The following is a 21,334-nucleotide window of genomic DNA, read 5'->3' as shown; positions in this document are numbered from 1 at the left end:
TCCCAAGCCAGTTCTTAACTATCGCGCCACTCGGCCGGCCCAATATCATGATTTTTTTAAAAGAATACCTTTGTCTAGAGTTTCTGGTAAAGTGCTAAGCATGCATTATAGAGTTTTTTTAAGGATAATTTATTTTAAGTGAAACTGTAATACACTTACAGCATAACAACACTGATTTTAATGTAGAACTTTTAGGATAGCATCAGGTGTTGAGTTAAATTGAAAAAATCTTTGCTCATCATTGAAAGAATATTTTAGAAAAAAACTACAACAAGAAACAGATGTTACATAGATTGCTGCTTCTTTTCCAAACACTTCTCAATATCATCAAGCACTTGAACAGCAGCCTTCGGAATTCGAGTTCCAGGACCAAATACATTGGAAACACCAACTTCAAACAGAAATTCGTAATCCTGTTGAAAGAATTTGTTTAATTAATAGAAGTGACAATATTTCTAATTTCAAGGAAATGAAACAAAAGGGCAATACATGCTTTTCTTTCTTCTTTGTCCCCAATGCCCCAATCTTTCTCAACAGGTACTCTATTGGCATTTGGGGGTGAAAATTCTTCCTGGATTAAGACTGCAATTAATAGCCATTAGCACCACCCTCACACTCTAAGTCATTAAAAGAACAAAACACACTCTGACCATTTTCCAAATACGTCAGTGTTGTTTGTGGTGAGAGCTATATGGCGCACTACTTGAAAACTTCTGAGCCCTAAACCTTAATTTTCTCTCACCTAAATTTTCACTTGTGTTAAATTTATTATAGTATCACATTATAGCTTTGAGTTTACAAGGCTATTTATTTCCTCCAAGATATTTTGTCTGCAGCTAGTGAATGGCAGCACTTTGAATTTAACTTCATGATGGAATTAGATTTTTTATAAATGACGATTAGCTCATTTTTTTTTTTAATTCTCTGTTGTTGATGCTGTTTTAACATTGGGATATTTGTAGCTATAATATCAAGTTTCGGAGAGGTTTTAAAGCCCTGATCCCCAACCACTAGGGTGATTATATACTCCAGGCCATTCTAGTTTGTGCTTATGCAGCACCCTTTTTTTTTCTCACTAGACTTTTTATTTTATTTTTTTTGATTGAGATATAACTGACATATAAGATTATATTAGGGTCAAGCATATAAAATAATTATTTGATATTTGTATATACTGCAAAATGATCACAGTATGCCAGGTAACATTCATCACCATACAGAGTTACAAAATCATGTGCATGTGTTGAGAACTTTTAAGATTTATTCTCTTAGTAATCTTCAAATATGCAATAAATATTATTAGCTATAGTCACCATGCCATACATTACATCTCTATGACTTATTTATTCCGGAAGTTTATGCCTTTGACTCCCTTCACCCATTTCACCCACCCTCCACCTCTGGAAACTGCCAATCTGTTTTTCCACATATAAGTGAGATCATATGGTATTTGTCCTTGTCTGACTTCGCTTAGCATAACACCCTCAATGTCCATCATCCATGTTGTTGCAAATAGCAAGATTTCATTCTTTTTTACATATAATAATATTCTATGGATTATACACACACCCATTTTCCTTATCTATTCACCCATCTACACACACTTATGTTGTCTCCATGTCTCGGCTATTGTAAATAATACTACACTGAACATGGAGGTGCATGTTTTTGTTCCCTTCCAATAAAGGCCCAGAAGTGGAATTGTTGAATCATAAGGTAGTTCTATTTCTAAGTTTTTGAGGAACCTCTATACTGTTTTCCATAGTGTCTGTACCAATTTACATTCCCACCAAAAGTGTACAAAGGTTCCCTTTTCTCCACATCCTTGCCAACGCTTATTTCTTGTCTTTTTGACAATAGCTCTTCTAACAGGTGTGAGGTGGTATCTTACTGTGGTTTTGATTTGCATTTTCCTTATAATGAGTGACGGTGAACACCTTTTTTGATGTGCCTCTTGCCATCTGCATGTTTCCTTCAGAAAAATGTCCATTCTGATCCTCTACACATTTTTTCAATTAGACTGTTTTTTTGCAGCTGTTTAAATAGCACCCATTTTAATAGCACCCATTCTCATTCTCAAAAGTGATCACATTTGGATGATAAGTTACATGGTCATGCTAATTATCTCCCAATTATTTCTTTTCTGTCTCTGTTATTTCCTTATGATATTCTTATAATACTATAATTCTGCAATGGCACTTAAAACATCTTATTGAGCTTTTCTCCTTCTCATCTATGAACTTCTAAGGACAGAGATCATGTCTAATCATCTTTATATTCTTAGCACTAGACACATAACAGCACTCAAAACACATCACTGTTCTTGGGCAGGTGCTATAGGTTTAAAAGTTCATAAGACAACTTGATAGGTTATCTTCTTCTATCTTTCCTAATAATGTTGTGTACCATTTGTTCTGAGACTTGAGTTATGGATTTGGAATGAAAGACTCAACTGGGAGAGGACTGCGGAATGTTACAACTGGAGGAAGGGTTCTTGACTTCCTTAAGCCTTACATAGCCTTGTAAAATGTATTTTAATGAGGGGATAAAATGTTACAAATCAGTGAATCTGAGTAAACTGTATACAGGTGTTCTTTATACTATTTTCATTTTGTACCTATCTATTAGTTTGAAATTATCTCTAAATAAAAAATTATTATTGTAAAATGTCCTCCACTGAGCTAGGCCAGGCCTATCACATCGCCTGCTTCATGATGGAAGTAGGCATTATGAGGCTGCTAACCTTTCCCAAAATATTTGGAAGCCATTGCTGTTAAGAAGGTTAGAAGATGCTCACAATGAGGACAAACCATATTTTTTTCATTGGGCTGCAGAAACAGTAAACTCCACAATGGCAGTGGCTAAATATGTTTGATTAACCACCATCTGTTAGTGCTTTCTAATTTAAAATCTAAGTGCCTTTCAAATGAATAACAACATTTTACATATTGACTGCAAACAAATAATGAGAAAAATGCATGGGTGTTGACTGCTTAATTATAAAGGATTCCCATATTAACACTTGAGTGCATCATTACAGAGAATGATCCCTAGTCTTTAAACTCATGGGGAAAAAAGTATGGCAAACACCTACAGATGTTCTAAGTAATTCAAACATTCAAAGGGTTACTAATGTGAAATGCATTTCTTGAAAATGTCAGCTTACTTATGCAATAGGCCTGTGTTTTTCCCCTCAACTCGTATTTCAATTCCACTATTTTGTGCTGCCTAATTATTTTGGTTGTTAAATTTTAATATCATGCCCAAGAGCTTGGATATTACAGACTCTAAAACTGCAAGATAGAAGGATTCCACAGATAGACAGCAATAAAAAATAAAAGCCTTTTGTACTCCCAAATAGTAAACTATATTTTTGAAAAAATAGACAAGTATGTTAACAAAAGCAGTTTGTGTTGACTATATCACCTTTAAGTACTGTGTTGTTAGAAAGAATATATAGTTTGTTTGCTAGCCCCACATTATTAGCAATCTCACAACTGTGTATGTATTTTCTCATTTCATAAGTAGTATGTAAAGGCACTATTTATATTCTGAGTTGTAATGGAAGAAATAAAAATTGCAGACCTGGACATCAGATCACATTTCACTGATAGATTCCTGTTATTAATGATTTAGAGCAGTTAAAAATCATTTACTTAGAGCAATCTCATATACAGTTCATCTAACTCAATATTTTCTCCATTCTTGGTAAAAAAAAAAAAACCTTGATATAATTGAAAATGGGATTGGAAATGGAGACCCAATTTATGTCTTAACTAATTATTTTAACTTGTAGGTAAGGTAATATGTGGAAGGTATCCTCCACCCCATTAGTAAATTAATTTTCATCACTGATTGTTACCTAGCATCTACTTCTCCCTTCCTAAGAGGACGTACATTTTTGTTCAAGAATCCGCCTCTTCCCCATTCAGCCAATAATCTTCAGGACAGGCTAATTCCATTTATATCCAGTTTAGGATATTTTTGGCTCTAAGAAAACTATACCTCTATCAAATCAGCTTTAATAAAAAAGTGGTTTGGGGCCAGCCAAGTGGCTCGTTGGTTAAGAGTTGGCTTGGGAGTGCTGGCTCTGAGCAGCAGGGCCCTGGCTTAGATCCCACATGAGGACCAGTGACACTGCACCCTCTACAGCTAAGATGGTGAACAGCATCTCGACCTGGAGCTGGGCTGCCGTGAGTCACTGGCGACCACATAAACTGCAGCAGAGCTGCAGTGGGCTGCAGTGAGCTACCGTGAGTGGCCAGCAGTCAGCATGAGCGGCCAGCAGCCGGCGTGAGCTGCCATGAGCTGCCGTGAGTAGCCATCCAATGGCCACTGACTGATCTGCGTCCCTTTCCCGATTCCCCAACGCTGTTCCCTCCCCAATTCCCCCAATAAAATCTTAAAAAAAAAAAAAAATTACAAAGTAGAAATTTAAAAAAAATTAAAATTAAAATTAAAAAAGGGGTTTTATAGGAACATGTAATGATACAGCGCTGAGTTAGGGCACCACTGAGGGATGGGAACATGGAGGAAATGGACAAAGTAGCTACTGTAAAACAATAGAAGCAAGTGCTGCCGACAGGCTAACAAATGACTTACGTGACTACCAGAACAAGGAGTGCTCACTTATTTCCGGCTAGGGGTTGATATATGCACAGTGTGTTTTCCATTCTTCTCTATTCTAGCTGTGAGATTTTATATTACTTTTATCTTGTTCCTTTGCCACCATTGTTTATTGAGTATGAAGACAGTAGATCTCTATCTAGGTAACTAGTTTGCAAGGAGGTAATTCTCTCATAGAAGCTTTGTAAGGTCTTAAAGTATATACAATGAATTATAATATAACTTGAATAGAAAACGGTGTTACCCACATTTGGATTTTGTAGAATTTACTTAGTAAAACCACCAAGAAATTATTTGGCCGAAAATCTACAAAAAAAATTATCTTAAGCAAAAGTGTACATATAAGGAACTACATATTAAGGAACTACATATAAGCTACTGTTACTCCGGATTTTCATCATAGTACTAGAAAAACATAGGAGAGGAAAAATACCTGTGGTGGTATCACCCCTCCACACATGACAAGAATATCCGGCCGCCCGAGGGAGTGAAGCTGTCGGATGAGCTCAGGAACGAGGGTTTTATGACCAGCAGCAAGCGTGCTCACGCCCACCGCGTGCACGTCTGCGTCCACAGCCTGCTGGGCCACTTCAAGGGGAGTCTAAACAATTAGAAAGTAGAGAAAAGTCATCATTTATTCCAAAAATTGTTGGAAAAGTGCTATCGACATTTCAAAATTTTCCTCATTAAAATTCTTGAAGTGAATATAACTTCACACTTCATCATTCTCATAAATACCAACTCATCCAAGTGATGCAGTAAACACCAGTGCTGTAATTTGCTTCTAGCACTAGAATTCAATTAGATTTAAGTTACACCAAAATATGGTTCCCCAAAAGAATCTTCACAGTAAAGAACATAGGCAAAATACATTTATTGAGTTGTGCTATACAAGGCAACATGTGACGGTATCTATGAAGAACTCAAAGACTGAACATAAAATGCAATGTGAAAAAGTGCATCTTAGGGCAAGAGTGGGAAAAGTGGGAAAAGAATGAGAAAGAGTGATGTTATCACGATGGTGGACTAGGAAGCTCCAGGACTCATTCTCCCGAGAAGACACTGACTTAACAGCAACATGTGGACCAAAATAAATGTGAGAACCCTAGAAACTAGTTTAAGGGCTACAGCCACCAGGTGAGTGCTTGAACAAGGGACGGTGTCAAGGAGGCTGTGTTTCTCACTTATTAACTGGATTTAACCAGTTTAGGATACAGAATCATTAAGGATATTTTCAAATATTCAACTATGAGTTGAGGTACCCAACAAAATCATTTCTACTCTCTGCAATGAGTCTGTGACACTGCTTTAATGAGTTACATGTATTTAAATGAATTCATATAAAAGATGTCTACAAGTTTCTCATTGTGAATAAAATGCATATTGAGAAATTTGGGAAGGATAAGACCACCTCAGAAACCAATGCACACTTATAAGTACAAAAGAATGATCAAAATTAGTGAATTTTCTGAGTTTGGCAAGATTTTAAGGCTCATAATTTTAGTGTGGAAATAAAAGAGTCTATACTCTCAGTAATAGAGCCACATTCAAGATGTCTCTAGGGGGCCGGCCGAGTGGCGCGATGGTTAAGAACTGGCTTGGGACGCCAGAGGGCCCCGGTTCGGATCCCACATATGAGAGCCAGTGACACTGCCCTCTACAGCTAAGATGCTGAACAACAGCTCGACCTGGAGCTGGGCTGCCTGTGAGTCGCCGACCACGGCATAGGCTGCAGCCCCTGTAGCAGTGGGTTGCCATGGGCTACCGTGTGTAGCCAGCAGTCGCAGTGAGCAGCCGTCCAGAAGCCGGCAACTGATCTGCCTCGCCCGGGAAGAGCGCAATGATGGTGCCAACTTGGGCCAGTGAAGCAACGTCCTCTACAACTAGACTGAAGAACAAAACAACAGCAACTTGTCTGTTCCCCTTCCCCCAATTCCCCAGCACTGTTCCCATCCCCCAATTCCCCAATTAAAAAAAAAAAATTTTTTTTTAAAATGTCTCTAGGTAAGTCACACAACATATAGATGAACCCTGAATCTGTGAAAAATATGAACACATAGAATTAAAATATTTAAAGAAAATGTGCATAGTCTCGCAACTGAATTTTTAAAGATAATTTAAACTTAAATTGAGTTTAGCATGATTTGTCATTTATATCATCCATGTTACCAAAATTTATTAAAATTCTATTTAAACAGTTCAGTTCCATGCTTTATGCTTATGTAAATTAAACTGTATTCTACATTGAAAAATTTAAAACTTCAAATCTAATTTTGATTAAACCAATCATCAGAGAATGGCAGGATTGCACTTTCAGCCACAGATAGGTGGTTGTTTTTGGGGTTTTTTTATGACATAGTGTTATGTTAACAAAGTTGGTGGTATTAAAAGGCAAATTATAATTTTTATCAATGGGATATAATAGGGAAATTTCAGTTCTTTGAAAAATTCTTTTAGGTGCCAGTGGCTGACGATAATTTTTTTAAATTACTTTTATTTTATGAAAATATATTTCCCAAAAGCTAACTACTAAATATTGAAAATGCATTATATTTGATCACTATTTAAAACAAACAAATAAAATATGTATTTAATTTAAAATACATTTGAGATTCTTAATAAAACCTACCTTAAATACACGGGACTCTAAACACATTTATAAATTTACCTACCAACACAGTTCAAGGACATACCTCCAGATATTTGGGCTCCTTTTAGCAACAATTTCCTCTAGACTCTCTAAGGGAATATTTAAAAACTCCAAAAGAAAAACTCTTATGGGAGATGCTACAAAGTCTGGGTCTCTTTAGGAAGGTTTACTTTTTTACAGGTAAAAATGCAATGACTATACTCTTCTAGTCTTCCTCTTAGCTAACTTTTCTGCAGCATATAATAATAGTACTTCCCTCTCCTTGAAAGTTAGTTTTTATCCCACTTTTCATCCCATTTCCTTTCACTCCTTTGCTGCTTCCTTCTCTATTTCCTTTTAATGTTCAAGTTCTTTTCTCATCTTGCTGTAGATACTGTGCATGGACAATTACATTGATTTTCATGATTTTATTCACATTTATATAGTAAAGAGTCTCAAAATCTTGTCTATAATTGAGAGCTCTCTGTTATGCTCTGGACATACACAACCAACTTAGATCATCATCATCATTGGAACACAAGCTGGTTCTTCTGCCTGCATATCTGTAAATAGGCCCCTTCATTAAATTTTCTTCAAAATCCCATCTGACTTTTTGTTTCTGCTGAGACCCTGATATCGCCTTGTTGTTAAGGCCTTTGTTGTTTCACACTCAGATGACTGATATCTTAACTGGACTCCTTGTATCTAGTCACAGCTCCCCTCAAGCCACTTCAGAAAGTGATATTACTAGAAAGTGAGCTTCCTTAAAATATAAATTTGATTGTGTCACTCTCCCCAAACTCATTTGAGATCAAGTTCATACTCCTTAGAATGGCATACGAGGTTCTTCATCATAGTCTATACATCACCCTAAGCACTGTAATTCTAATTTTACTGGACCTCTCGCTGTTACCTGAAGGCATCATGCCTTCCATAGCTTTGTACCTCGGCACCTCTGCTTAAGCCAACTTTCCTCTTAACATGCCCTTCCCTGCTTTGTTCTCCAGGCTTCTGAAAGGCACAGCTCAAACATAAGTTCCTAGGATACTTGGACAAGTTTCTTGTCCCAACTTTAATTACTAATTAAATTATAAAGTAATAAAGTAATTATTACTATGCTGTGATTACTGGTAAGTAAATCTTTGTCAGGAACCTGTAACACAAAAGTCGTATCTTACTACACTCAGAACCTAGCATCTGGTAGAAGATCAATAAATATGTTATCCATTACATATTTATATAAAAATTATTACTATGTACACCTCAGCCAGATATTTTTTTGGAGTGAATGATTAATGTCTCATCACTCTATAGAGAATTTCAGCTTCATTTACTTCCAACAAATTATATTACTGCCCAGGTCTAATATTCTGTGATTAAATAAAATACTACTAGAGAATAAAATAAGAGAAAATCTAATTATGAATCAAGATCACTCTGATGCTTGATTTCTCTTTCAAAACACTTTCCATCAATCTAATGTGGGCTACCTTTCCCACAAAAGATTAGTCACATCTTAATAAATAGTACAATAATCTCTTTGTAAGTAATCTTCAGAGTTCCAGGAGGCTCATAAACTTTTAGTTCAGAACTGACAATGATTTGTACAAAGTACATTAACATGAGTTACAGTTTATTCTTATTTCTGACCTAATTAACTAGATTATATGCATTCAAAAATACCTTAGGGAATTTGTTAAATTCAGATTCTTCTTTTACAACTTTAAAACATCATCATGGTCTATTATCTTTTTACAATTTTTTCTAAATGTGATTTTTATGACGTATGACATACTTTTTGAAATTGCCCCAACAATTCTCAGTACCTGAAAAAGAGGACCTATGTCCACATCAAAGCCAAGATCAGCAAATCCCGTAGCAATAACTTTTGCTCCTCTGTCATGTCCATCTTGTCCCATTTTTGCCACAAGGAGACGAGGTCTGCGACCTTCACGTTCCATAAATTTATGAACCCTAAACAACATTTTAAATATAACAACAGTTATATATTAATTTTCCAAAGGTAAGACATAAAAACTATAATTTAGTCACAGCAAATCTTTCAAGTTGATTTAAAAAGACATAATCTGTTTACTCAAATTTTGTTAACATCTCTATTTTACATTGAGAACTCCATTAAAACCTAAACATATTTACCATCGCCCCCTTAGAGGAAAGTTTGAAAGATGGCATAGCCTGTAAAACCATAATACTGAGAGTATCACAGTGAAGAAAGATGAGAAAATGACAACTTTTCACCTTCTCAAGCCAGTTTCCAGAGTACAATATGCAGAAATTTTAAATATAAATGGAAAGGTGCCTTTCAGTTCTTTATACATATATGCGACTCACTAGCTGTTTTGAACTGTCCATATCTCTCACCTACCCTTCACAATTATGAACTCCCCCAAGTGGGCTGCAATGTTGTGTCTTATAATGCCGTATAATCAAAATACTTGCTTACTTAGGTCAATAAATTTATAGCGCACATGAAATTAGTGGGAAATGTCTTACAAAGTTTGAGAAAACCAATCATCAAGAAGCTGCTTCTTACACTTGAGAAGTATTGTCAATTTATATTACTTTATATTTCCAAATCATGTTTGACAGTGTTATTACTGTCAGGTCAATGAAGACTGATTTAAATTTATGCATATAGATAGCAACCAAATATTTACATTCAAATAGAAAAATTAAGATTTTATAATTATTTGAGCAATTAAACAATGTAAATAAACTTCAGAAAATATGAAAATGAAGGAGAATGAAATTTAAGTACCTGAAGGAGATGAAGCAATATCAATGTTAGTTAAAGAAACATTTGTTTGAAATGAGAAACTCCTAATGGGAACTATGGTAAAGTTCAAAATATTGTTTTAGTAAAACTATAGATTAACAGGAAAGTCAATTCAAATATTTTCCAAGGGGTATATGAAAAATTAAGGCCACAGCAGATTCATGGGGATTGTGTTAACAGGAGAGATGGCATTCTGGTTTAAGAAATCTCACATATTACCTCTTGATAGCAAATGTTATCTCTTTACTTTCTCCAAATTCCTGGCGATAGGCTCCACTCACCATTCGGTCGTTAGCTTTATGTTCACCAAATACCTTTTTCATGGCATCTGTGATTTCTCCAACTGTACATCTAAAATATTACATGGAAGTTCTGTTAACATCATTACTTGAGACAAAAATATGTATTTACCCTAATATTCAATATAATTAGATATTTTACTACCTAAGTAAAAATTAGGCTGTCAAAAATCTGAAAAGAATGTTTTTTTTACTGCATTCGTGAAAGCATCTTTCCTCAGACTATTTATAAAAAATGATTCTGGATGCCTTTATACACAGTAATTTCTTTTCAACATTTGTCAATGAACAAATGACTAAGCTAAGAACTATAAATAGATAAGCATCTAAAGCTTACTGAATAATTCACCTCAATATAAATGGGTCAAGAGCAAGATTCCCACTGATACATATACAGCAAGGTTTATTAAAGTAAGACAAGGGTCGGCTGGGCAGAGTCTGCTGGAAGCTACTGCCAACGACTGCCCCACTACTATTTTTTGATAAAAAGTAAATCTTTTAGCATATTCTATCCATTGTTTATTAATTCATTCACCATGTACTGAGTACCAAATATGGGCCAAGCATCAGTAAGTGATAGAGATACATCAATACATAAGACGGACAAGAAAAAAAGTACCTGCGTTTATAGAGCTTAACATCTAGTCGGGGGTACAAACAATATACAAGCAAACAAATAAATTAGTAAGATAATTTCACACGGTAATAAGNTTTTTTTTTTTTTTTTTAGTTTCAGGTGTACAAAACAATGCAATAGCTATGCTTTTCACCCCTCACAAAGCTATGACTTTTGAACTAAGACTTAAATGAAGATAACACAAAGGGGAAGAGTATTTGAAAAAGTAAACACTAAATGCAAAGGCTCTGAAGGTAGAAAAACATGTTTTGTATTCTAAAAATACAAAGGACACTGAGGACACTGCATAGTCAGAGGGCTGGCCACAGTCACATGCAGTTCTTTCGTGCAGGCCACTGAAAGACTAGGCTTTAATTTAAGAGGAATGGGAGGATTCCTTTTAATTGAAGGATTTGAAGCAGAGAAGTCCTGATATTTCTTTTAAGAAATTAAAGCTGAAGTAAAAAACAATCCACGTACTATTTACTCTACCTCTTAAACACTTAAGACAACATGTTAAAAAATTCATTATCTTAAGCAATAAATAATAAAAGCAAAAATAATTAATTGAGTGACATTATCACACATAGGGAGAAGAGTTTCTGTGGGTCACTTGCTTTTCTGCATGCCCCACATGGCAAAGCAGTGACTGCCCTTTATTTTGGACTGTCTTTTCAGAGATGTCCATAGAGTGAATAGCCTTGACATATTTGTATTGTCTACCTCAGGACAAAGGTCAAGTTTGCTTACTTTCCAACATACTAATGTCTCCCTATACTTGAAAGTACATCAAACATCAACCTGCCAATCAGTGACACGGATTTGTTACAATAATGTCAAATGTCCTGAGCCACAGGGAAATACACAAGTATTAATGGACTCCATTCAAAATATATGAATGTTTAAGAAAAACAATAATTAACTTAATTTTGGTTTCCAATATTTTCCTTTAGGCTCACATGGTTTATAGGATCAACCTTTTATATTAGTCCACTCTGAAAAGCTAAACTTATCAACTTCTACTATTTGGAAATCTCCCAAATTACATATCCTCACCTTGCACGAGCCGCATCCACTGCAAGAGCCAGAATATTCCCATCTCCACTGGCCGCACATTGGGTAAGTGCAGCGAGACACCGTTCGGCCAAAGCTTCATCCCTGCTACATTTGACCTTATGGAAAAGGTCAAGGAAAGGTACAGTTTAAGTGAATAGAGAATAAAGGAGAATAATATGCATCCTAGGTCTGCTATTCTTGCAATTAATTAACCTACTCCATAAACATTTAAGGACCTCCCAAAATAATACTAAACTCTGTATAACCCTGATAAATCAGAAACAATCACAGCAATAATAAATAATAGTGCTGACCAAGTAGCCCATGCTACTTGGACTTTTCTAACGTAGCAGAATACTGAAAACAGGGGACTGACTCTTTTCTATGAGGAATTTCAAAGGCACACTAAAGATTAATAGTGACAAGGAAGAAAAAAATAGATTACAACTTAGAGAATATCTTAATTACATTTTAAGTTTCCCTTGGCTAATTAACAATGTATTGGTAATAATATGTATGTACATTGTTATTCTTTGTAGTTAAAAAAAAATCCCAAGAGAGACAGAGACTATGAGAAAGATTGCAATAGAGAAATACAGAGAAAAGCATGGTCAAAAACATTTTCTCTTAGGTCCTAGCTCTCCCCTGCTCTGCTAATAACCTGTCTAAACAAAGTTACCTAAAATCCAATTTTTTTTTAAGTTTCACCACCTGCAAAAGAATCTAAAACATTATACTGCTCAAAATGTTACTAAGGGCCGGCCGCGTGGCGCGATGGTTAAGAACTCGCTTGGGATGCCAGAAGGCCCCGGTTCGGATCCCGCGTGTGAGGGCCAGTGACACTGCCCTCCACAGCTAAGATGCTGAACAACAGCTCAACCTGGAGCTGGGCTGCCGTGAGTCGCAGGCGACGGCGTGGGCTGCAGTCCCTGTGGCGATGGATTGCCATGGGCTACCGTGAGCGGCCAGCAGCCAGCGTGAGCGGCCAGCAGCCGCAGTGAGCGGCCGTCCAGAAGCCGGCGACTGATCTGCCTCGCCAGAGAAGAGCGCAATGATGGTGCCAACTTGGGCCAGTGAAGCAATGTCCTCCACAACTAGACTGAAGAACAAAACGACAGCAACTTGTCTGTTCCCCTTCCTCCCAATTCCCCAGCGCTGTTATCCCCCAATTCCCCAATAAAAAAAAAATCTTAAAAAAAAAAATGTTACTAAAATTATATAGTATCTATAAACAGAGGTGGGCCAGACAATTTATATTAAGGGCAAGGAAAAATCCAATTCCATTACTGAATTTCTCTCTCTTGCCCAAAATCAGGTCTATCATCATTTATTGTAAATGGAACCCCCCATGCTTGAGGGTATAGAGTTAATAAAAGCCTAAACAAAGTATAAGAAGAGAGAAAAGGGGTTTCCCAAATGTAATTAATATTGAGACCTCACTCATCATTGGAAATAAAATGTTACATCCTAAATAGAGCCTGTTAAAACAATGACAAAATGTAAGAAAGGAGTCTTTATCTCCTGATTGAAGGTAAAAGAGGAAATATTAAACATCTGCCCTTAACTCTTACAGGGAAAAAAAAGATGATAGTTATGCATTCAATCTAACTGGGTACAGGCTATTAGATTCCTAAAGAACATTTGAACTGGGGCAGGGGGAAATCCTATCTTAAACAACAGAGAAAAGCCATTAAGGAATTTCAGGTTTCCTGCCTTAAAAAACAGCAGTCATAGCAAAAGCCAGAGTTAAGAGACCAAGGCAGCTTCACACAATACACATATATAGATTACAACAAGTGAGAATTAATGTTTTATCTAGTTTACTATTTCATATGCTTTGGATTATCTCAATGAGAAAGTGAAAATAAAAAGGAAAGATAGTACTTTAGTTTCAATCGAAATAAATATAGTTCATTATAAACTGTAGCTTACTAAAGCCCCACCAAATATATTTTAATTAAAAACAAAAACAAAAAACAGAAGCAAATGATTCCTCGTAGTATCGGGAAGCACGGTCCTGTCCTGGCTCCTCAGGCCCACCTGCTCCTCCGCAGCCTGTGTATTTGTCCACAAAATCTATGCTGCTGTGAAGATAGACGGATGGGGGTGGACCCTGGCCAAGCCTCTTTCGTCCACCCCCAGGAAGCTACTCTACATGGGAACTGCAGGCACACAAAATAAAATAATTTCTGCTCATTTGGAATGTAAATAAAAAATCAAAACAAAACCAGGGTCTAATGGAAATAAATTACAGTGACAAGCCCTGGGTTAAAATACTGACTTGGAACTTTATTTTGTTTTTAACTTTGAGTGAGTTACATAACTATCTAAGCCTTAGTTCTAATCTGTACATTATGGGAGGTATTATTACGGTGCAGTTTTTAATAATAACATATAAGTTTCCCTGAGGCAGATATTGTGATTTAAAACATGAGTTTTTAGTGTCAACAGACTTAGATTTGATTGGTATCAACAGGCTGTTCAGTTATTTATCTAAGTTTCTCCATTTCCCTTATCTTTAGTTCCCTTATCTTTAAAATGCTGGGAAATAATACCCACCTCATGGGGTTGTTGAAAGGATTAAGCAGGACAATGCAAGGGCTTAGCCAGGGCCAGAATGCAGAAAGCACCCAAAACATGATAGCTGTTATTACCTTCTTAAGTTTTTCAATCTGCTTGTTACGCACTAAAGTGTTATCAATCGTCATAACATCCACAGGTTCTTCTTGTTGCAGCTGGTACTTATTTACTCCAACAATTACTTCAGAACCTGTTAATTTCCCAGAGGAAAATAATATGTAGATTCAATTCAGAAATAGTTGTCAATAGTAATAATCTGATAATCATGTATTTTCCTTACAAGTTTAATATTTTTAAGTAGTATTCCTAACTCTTAATGGAACTTCAATATAGATCAGTGAATCCCATTATGGGATGCGGGTGGGAGGGGAAAGAACAGGTAGATGTCAGAATCTCTGTAAGGGCGGATATTTAGTATTCTCCCAAATGATAGATATGCTTTCCCAGACTTTCTGATAAACCCTCTTTTAACACTTTTACAAAATGAAAACACTAGTAACAGTTACCATCTAAGATTTATAAGGTAGAGGATTGACACCCAACACGTAATAGGTTTTCTAATATTTTCTTGAATTCTCTTATATAAGCCAATCGTTTCTAAACAAAATATGTTTTAAAATCTGTAAATGATAAACCAGAATGATAGACATTTCCTTAACATGATAAAGAACATATTTTGCCTCAAACTATCAGATTATTAGTCTATCTAAAGACATCCTATCCCCTCGTACCCCAGATTATATCGCTTATTTCCTTCATAAAACTTATCACAATCTGTAATTTTTAATACTTGTTTATTTGTTCATTTCTCTCTCTCTCTTACTAAAATGTGAGCTCTATGAGTGCAGAGACCATGTGTGTCCTGTTTACAGTTGTATGCCCACACATAGCACAGTGTCTCAAATACTTAAGACTAAAAAAGTATTGACTGATTAAATGAGTGAATGAGTGAATGAATGAATACTCCAATGCAGAGCACAATGACCAATAATCACATCATTTTCAAAATGTTGAAGATACCTACCCACACATGCATATACACACAATAGGCACACCTCCACACATACTTTTATACTTTGCACATATGCTTGCCCATGTGCATCCATGCGTGCAAAAATTCAAACACAGAGATAGATGACAGATAGATTTAGATGAGACACATTTTACCCGTTTTATTTTTCCATCATTTTTGTTCAATAACTAAGTATGTTATCTTAAAACAGAAATTAATATTTTTTTAAAAACTGAATTTCACAATATAAACTTTTCTAGTTATCTTACCAGAATCTATTCTAGCTTGTCTTCGGGCAGCACATTCTTCAATCCGAAGTTTCGGTAGTCCCTCGGCTACAGCTTTGGCCATTCCACCCATTTCTTCTATTTCATTAATGAGCTAATAAGAAAAACAGGTTAATAAAATGAGAAGAGAATATGAAAATAGTTTTATAAACTATTGAACTTTGTTATGTTATATAACTACTAATATTAAACCATTTTACTGGTAAATTTAATGATTCATAAGAAAAGAATTAAGTTAACATCAAGAGCATTAATTAGAAATTCTGCGGAGTTAATAATACTACATTATATATTTGAAAGTTGCTATGAGGATAGATCTTAAAAGTTCTCACACATAAAAAAAATTTGTAACTATGTGTGGTGATGGATGTTAACTAAACTTATTCTGGGAATCATTTCACAATATATACATATATCAAATCATTATGTTGTACACCTAAAACTAATAAAATGTTATATGTCAATTATACCTCAATTTTTTAAAAAAGAAATCTGGTGTTTAAAGTCACTTGAAAAGACAACAGAGAAACTAACAAGTGTATTCTGGAAAACAAAACTTTTCACTTGTCTTAAGAGAAAACTAAAGAAAACATCAATCTTCTAATCTTGATTTTTAGTTACATAAATAAAGTTTTCATAGTTACATAAATACTCTTCAAAAATATATTTCAAAATGCAATTTTACTTTTGACTTTGGCAACCGAGTAATGCTATAAACTCCATTTTTATTGACACCAGTGACCATTTAAACCTTCAATCACAGCCTCATGATAAACGAAATGGTGGAAAACAAATGGTGGAATAGTACATGACTTAGCAGGAAGAAGGAAGGTCAAACTTGCTTTCCCCCAAAGAATTCAAGAAAGAGGAATCTGTATTGGATTCAACACAAACCAAGGGTAAGATAAGAAGCTAAAAAGAGGGGGACTACTAGAGAATTTGCAACTACCCATTCTGTCAAGAGAAGCAAAGTTTATTGTCTGCAGAAAATGCACTAGAGAGGCAATACACTATCAAACACCAAGTAGGGAATGAGGCAAGGGTGAGATGTCTTACTGAAATAAAAACCCACATTCTGAATGATAAGACTAAACACAAAAGGCACACAGAGGAAACCAACAATACAGGATGTAAAATAAAACTTCAAAAAAATTAATTTCCTCAGGAAAATAAGAAAAGATTGTGTATTAATGAAACAAAGTATGACATACAACAGGGAAAATTAGAAAACAAAAATTCATATCATATATGAATTTTAAAGTACTTAAGTAGAAAGATAAAATTGACAACTCTCCAAGAAAACAGAACAAAAACACAAAGATGGATTATAGAACAGATAAGAACATCAGAGTATCATGTAAGGAGGTCCTTACCTGATAACTGGGGAGTTTTAGAAAAATAAACCACAGAAAAATGGCAGGGAGACAATTATCAAAGAAATAATACAAGACAATTTTTCAGAGCTATGAGGACATGAAAAAGGCCCAGAAAGCTCCAGTACAATGCAGGACCTATACACATACCAAGGTACATCAACACAAAAACAAAGAAGAGACCCTGAATGAGAGAGAATGGCATCAGATTTCCAAATAGAAATACTGAAAGCTAGAATAAAAAGCTGGAATGAGAAATATATCAATGCTTAGAAATTTGATTACAAACTCCCAAATGAAAATAATTTCAAATCTAGTCAGACCATCAAATCAAATACGAAAGTAGAATATAGACATTTCAAACATCTGAATTTTCAAATAATTCATCTCCCATGCATTTTTTAGGAGGCTCCAATGAGATGTGATTTAATAACAAGGGATAAATCAACACAGGATTCAGGATACAGTTTTAACACAGCACAGATGAAAGGAAGTCCCAGGCTAACGGCAAAGAGACGTGAAAGGACAGCAGTGGTCTAGAGAGAAACCAGTCTGAACCAAATGAGAACATTAGAGGACTTCAGGGAAAATTGATATTGAGATATAATTATATTAGTAGTATGGGACAAGGGGAAAAAAGGGTATGAATAAGTTAAAATCTTAGATTACCAGTCGTTAATGTCCAAAATGGATGGAATTAGAACAAACAGTATATACATGTACAGTTGACCCTTGAACAATGTGGGGGTTAGGGACGCCAACCCCCATTCAGTCAAAAACCCATGTATAACTTTTGACTCTCCAAAAACTTAACTACAGTCATCCCTGGGTACCCATGGATGGGGTGGGGGTGGGGGTATTCATTCCGGGATCCCCCCCAGATACCAAAATCCGTGGATGTTCAAGTCCCTTACATAAAATGGCATACAACAATGCACACAGTCGGTCCTCCGCATTCGACTGCATATTTGTTGAAAAAAATCCACATATAAGTGGACCTGTGCAGCTCAAGTCCCTGTTGTTCAAGGGTCAACTATAATTCTAAAATGTGGGGATAAAACAAAAACAAAAGATATAGCTAACACTGAAGCAGGACAAAAGCAAGTGGAAGACAAAGGACTGATGTGGTTTGTTTTTTTTGTTATAAGCCTTTTAATACTAGTTGTCTTTTTAACTCTGAATAAACTACTTTAATACAAATACACATGTATTTTTAAATTAAGCTTCAGTTTCAAATACTAGAAAGTCAAATCTAAAATCCCTTTTCTCTCAGGCATTGTATTAATCTAGATATAAATCTATAATTTGATTTATAAATCAAAACATCTTTAACTTTATAAGCCTGTAAATCTTGAAGGCAAAGTTTCAAAGAGAGAAACTGACCTTCAAGGCAGCATCATAAACATCATTTGTAAGAGATTCCATCATATATGAACCTCCCCAAGGATCAGCCACTTTGGGAATCCCAGATTCCTCTTGAATGATGATTTGTGTGTTCCTGGCAATTCGAGCACTTTTCACAGTTGGCAAACCCAAGGCTTCATCAAAAGAATTTGTGTGCAAAGACTGCGTCCCTCCAAACACTGCAGCCATTGCTTCTATTGTGGTACGAATAATGTTATTGTAAGGATCCTAAAACATTTCAGGAAAAACAAAACAAAAAACAAGGCAACAGTTTATACATATAACAGCTAAAAAAGATATGATTAAACAGTGGCTGCTGCATACTTTCTTTGCCAATGTCTACATTAGGCTTCAGAATATTAAGTAAATTTAGACAAATTAGTAAATAAGTCAGACTTAGAATTAAGAGTCAGTTTCTAGTCTATGCTTAGACTTTAAAATATTGCCTTTTATAATCCCTGAAATATTAAATATTTGTTGATTTTACCTTTGAATTGCCTACTTTTTTATATCATGAATGTATACTGTCTACTTAGATTATAACATCCTTCAGCTCATAATTTACTATCTCCTAATTATTTTATATACCTTGAAGTATCTACCACAAGGAGGTACACAAAACAGGCACTCAATAAATGATTTATTAATAAATTACTACTAAACCAGATGAACAATGGACTATGAGATAGGAAACCTGGGTTCTACTTTACTGTGTTCCTAATTGTGATTTAGGCAAGTCATTGGACCTTTCTGAACTTCAATTTCCTGAGGTATAAAAATGAGGAGTTCAAGACAAAAGCATTACTAAAGCTCCTTCCAACCGTGAAATCTATATTTCTCCATTTATTAGAACATGAAGTTATATTTAACATGGAGTATATTAGTTTTTATTCACTATTAAATGTATAAAAGCAATCTAACTTTAAAGTTATATATTATTTTTAAATGTATCAAAATATGTAAAGAAAATGCATGTAAAAAAAGGTCATCATACAATTTTTTAATAAAATGGAATTAAATTAAAATAAATTACCCAAATAATGACAGTTTTTAAATGGTCTGTTGTATGCATGCTTAAACATATAACTATAATTTTTAAAATATATGTATAAAATCAAATTCAATTAGACAGTTTTATGTTATAAATTTTAACTCCAAATTACTTAAGATAATAGTTATTGAATTATGATTTGTATTTCTTCCTCATCACATTTTCTTTCACTTTTAAGTAAAATAGCACGACATTTTAAAATTACACTAAGATTTAAACGATTTTATATTGTTAACCACTAGAGGGAGCCAATTTTATTTATTTATTATAATATGTGTAAAAACAAACTTAAGTATGAATTATGCTTCAGAATAATTATGATCTTCAAATATTAGCAGATAGGTTCTTAAATCTATTTCCTGGCTGTGCCATTTTGCTGAGACATAAACATATGACTCCATTAAAATTCTGAACCTTAAAATATATACATACTTGCTCGGTGAGCGACCATCCTGATGTCTGACAATGCGCTCTTAGAAGAAGAGATTTAGAGTTTTTAGGCTGAAAGATTTTCTCTATTAAGTGAGCCCAGAGTCTTCTCCCAGCTCTCATTTTTGCTATTTCCATATAAAAGTTCATCCCAATTCCCCAGAAAAAGGACAACCTAAAATAGCAATGTTAAGTCCAGAATTTGATTATACTTAGCAATATAAAATGGAAACTAAAACTAATTGCATCACACACTAAAAACAATGTCCAGATTTCAATTTCAAACAGGTTAATTTAAAGTGCAATCAAAGCAGATATACTTCAGTAACTTTAAACCTAACATAGAAAAGTACAGCTTTATGCATACAGAAGAAATAGCTGTGGTTATTTGCTTTAGGTAAGAATTATTCACTTTACAATTAGTTTTCTTTAGGAAAGGAGCTCCTGTTGTGTCCTTTAAGAAGAAATTATTCACTCTCTAAATATATACATATATATATATATATTCTTAAAATATATATATATATATAAAAGTGAATATATATATACTTGAAGAATATACATATAAGTGAATATATATGTATATGTGTGTGTGTGTGTGTGTGTGTGTGTATTTGAATACCCAATATATTTCAAGAATACCCAAAGGCAGGGGTCACCTACAAAGGGCATAAAACCACAAACTTGCTTTGTTTGGATAGCAATTCAGATGTTTTTTTGTTGTTGTTTTGTTTTTTAAGATGAACTGTGTATTTGATCTAGGCATATATTTTGCAATTGTTCCCAATCCACTACTCCCTTTTACCTTATATCCTGTACACATTTAGTTCACTTGCTTGAGTCTAAAGACACAAAGGTTGTCAATCCCTACATAAAACAAGTTGAGCCTTAAGAAACTAAAACTTAATAAAAATTCTTGATGTACACGTGGAAGAAGTTCTTAAAAAAGCAGTTCTCAAATGTTTGAATTTCAAGATCCTTTTACTCTTAAAAATTACTAAAGAAAACCTTTTTTTCATTGCCAAATAAATGTTTACTTGAGTCTAAACCGTAGCACAATTTAAAAACAATCTCTAAGAAACATAGAGCAGGCCTGGCTCTGAGAGCTAGAGTTGCATTTTTTAATTTGCTATCAGGAGTGTGTGTCCTAAGTGCTTCTGAAGAAAAGCAAAACA

At 34.8% G+C, this 21,334-nt stretch overlaps 1 protein-coding gene across 1 annotated transcript in view; it reads right to left on the bottom strand.

The window, feature by feature from the left end:
- Positions 1–108: 108 nt before the first annotated feature.
- MMUT (methylmalonyl-CoA mutase) overlaps positions 109–21,334 on the bottom strand; it is a 33,999-nt gene continuing 12,773 nt past the window's right edge. The window contains exons 5-13 of the mRNA XM_019624645.1: positions 20,163–20,334; positions 18,659–18,907; positions 15,885–15,996; positions 14,678–14,793; positions 12,024–12,139; positions 10,272–10,403; positions 9,082–9,229; positions 5,060–5,227; positions 109–413 (exon numbers count right to left, since the gene is read on the bottom strand). Coding sequence (XP_019480190.1) covers positions 285–413; positions 5,060–5,227; positions 9,082–9,229; positions 10,272–10,403; positions 12,024–12,139; positions 14,678–14,793; positions 15,885–15,996; positions 18,659–18,907; positions 20,163–20,334 — 1,342 coding nt within the window. The 3' untranslated portion in view covers positions 109–284. The remainder of the gene's footprint in view (positions 414–5,059; positions 5,228–9,081; positions 9,230–10,271; positions 10,404–12,023; positions 12,140–14,677; positions 14,794–15,884; positions 15,997–18,658; positions 18,908–20,162; positions 20,335–21,334) is intronic.

Source organism: Hipposideros armiger, unplaced genomic scaffold (genome assembly GCF_001890085.2).
Source record: "Hipposideros armiger isolate ML-2016 unplaced genomic scaffold, ASM189008v1 scaffold_597, whole genome shotgun sequence".
In the NCBI taxonomy this organism is placed as follows: domain Eukaryota; kingdom Metazoa; phylum Chordata; class Mammalia; order Chiroptera; family Hipposideridae; genus Hipposideros; species Hipposideros armiger.
The sequence above is the reverse complement of the archived record's forward strand: the minus strand, read 5'-3'. Positions and strand labels throughout refer to the sequence as shown.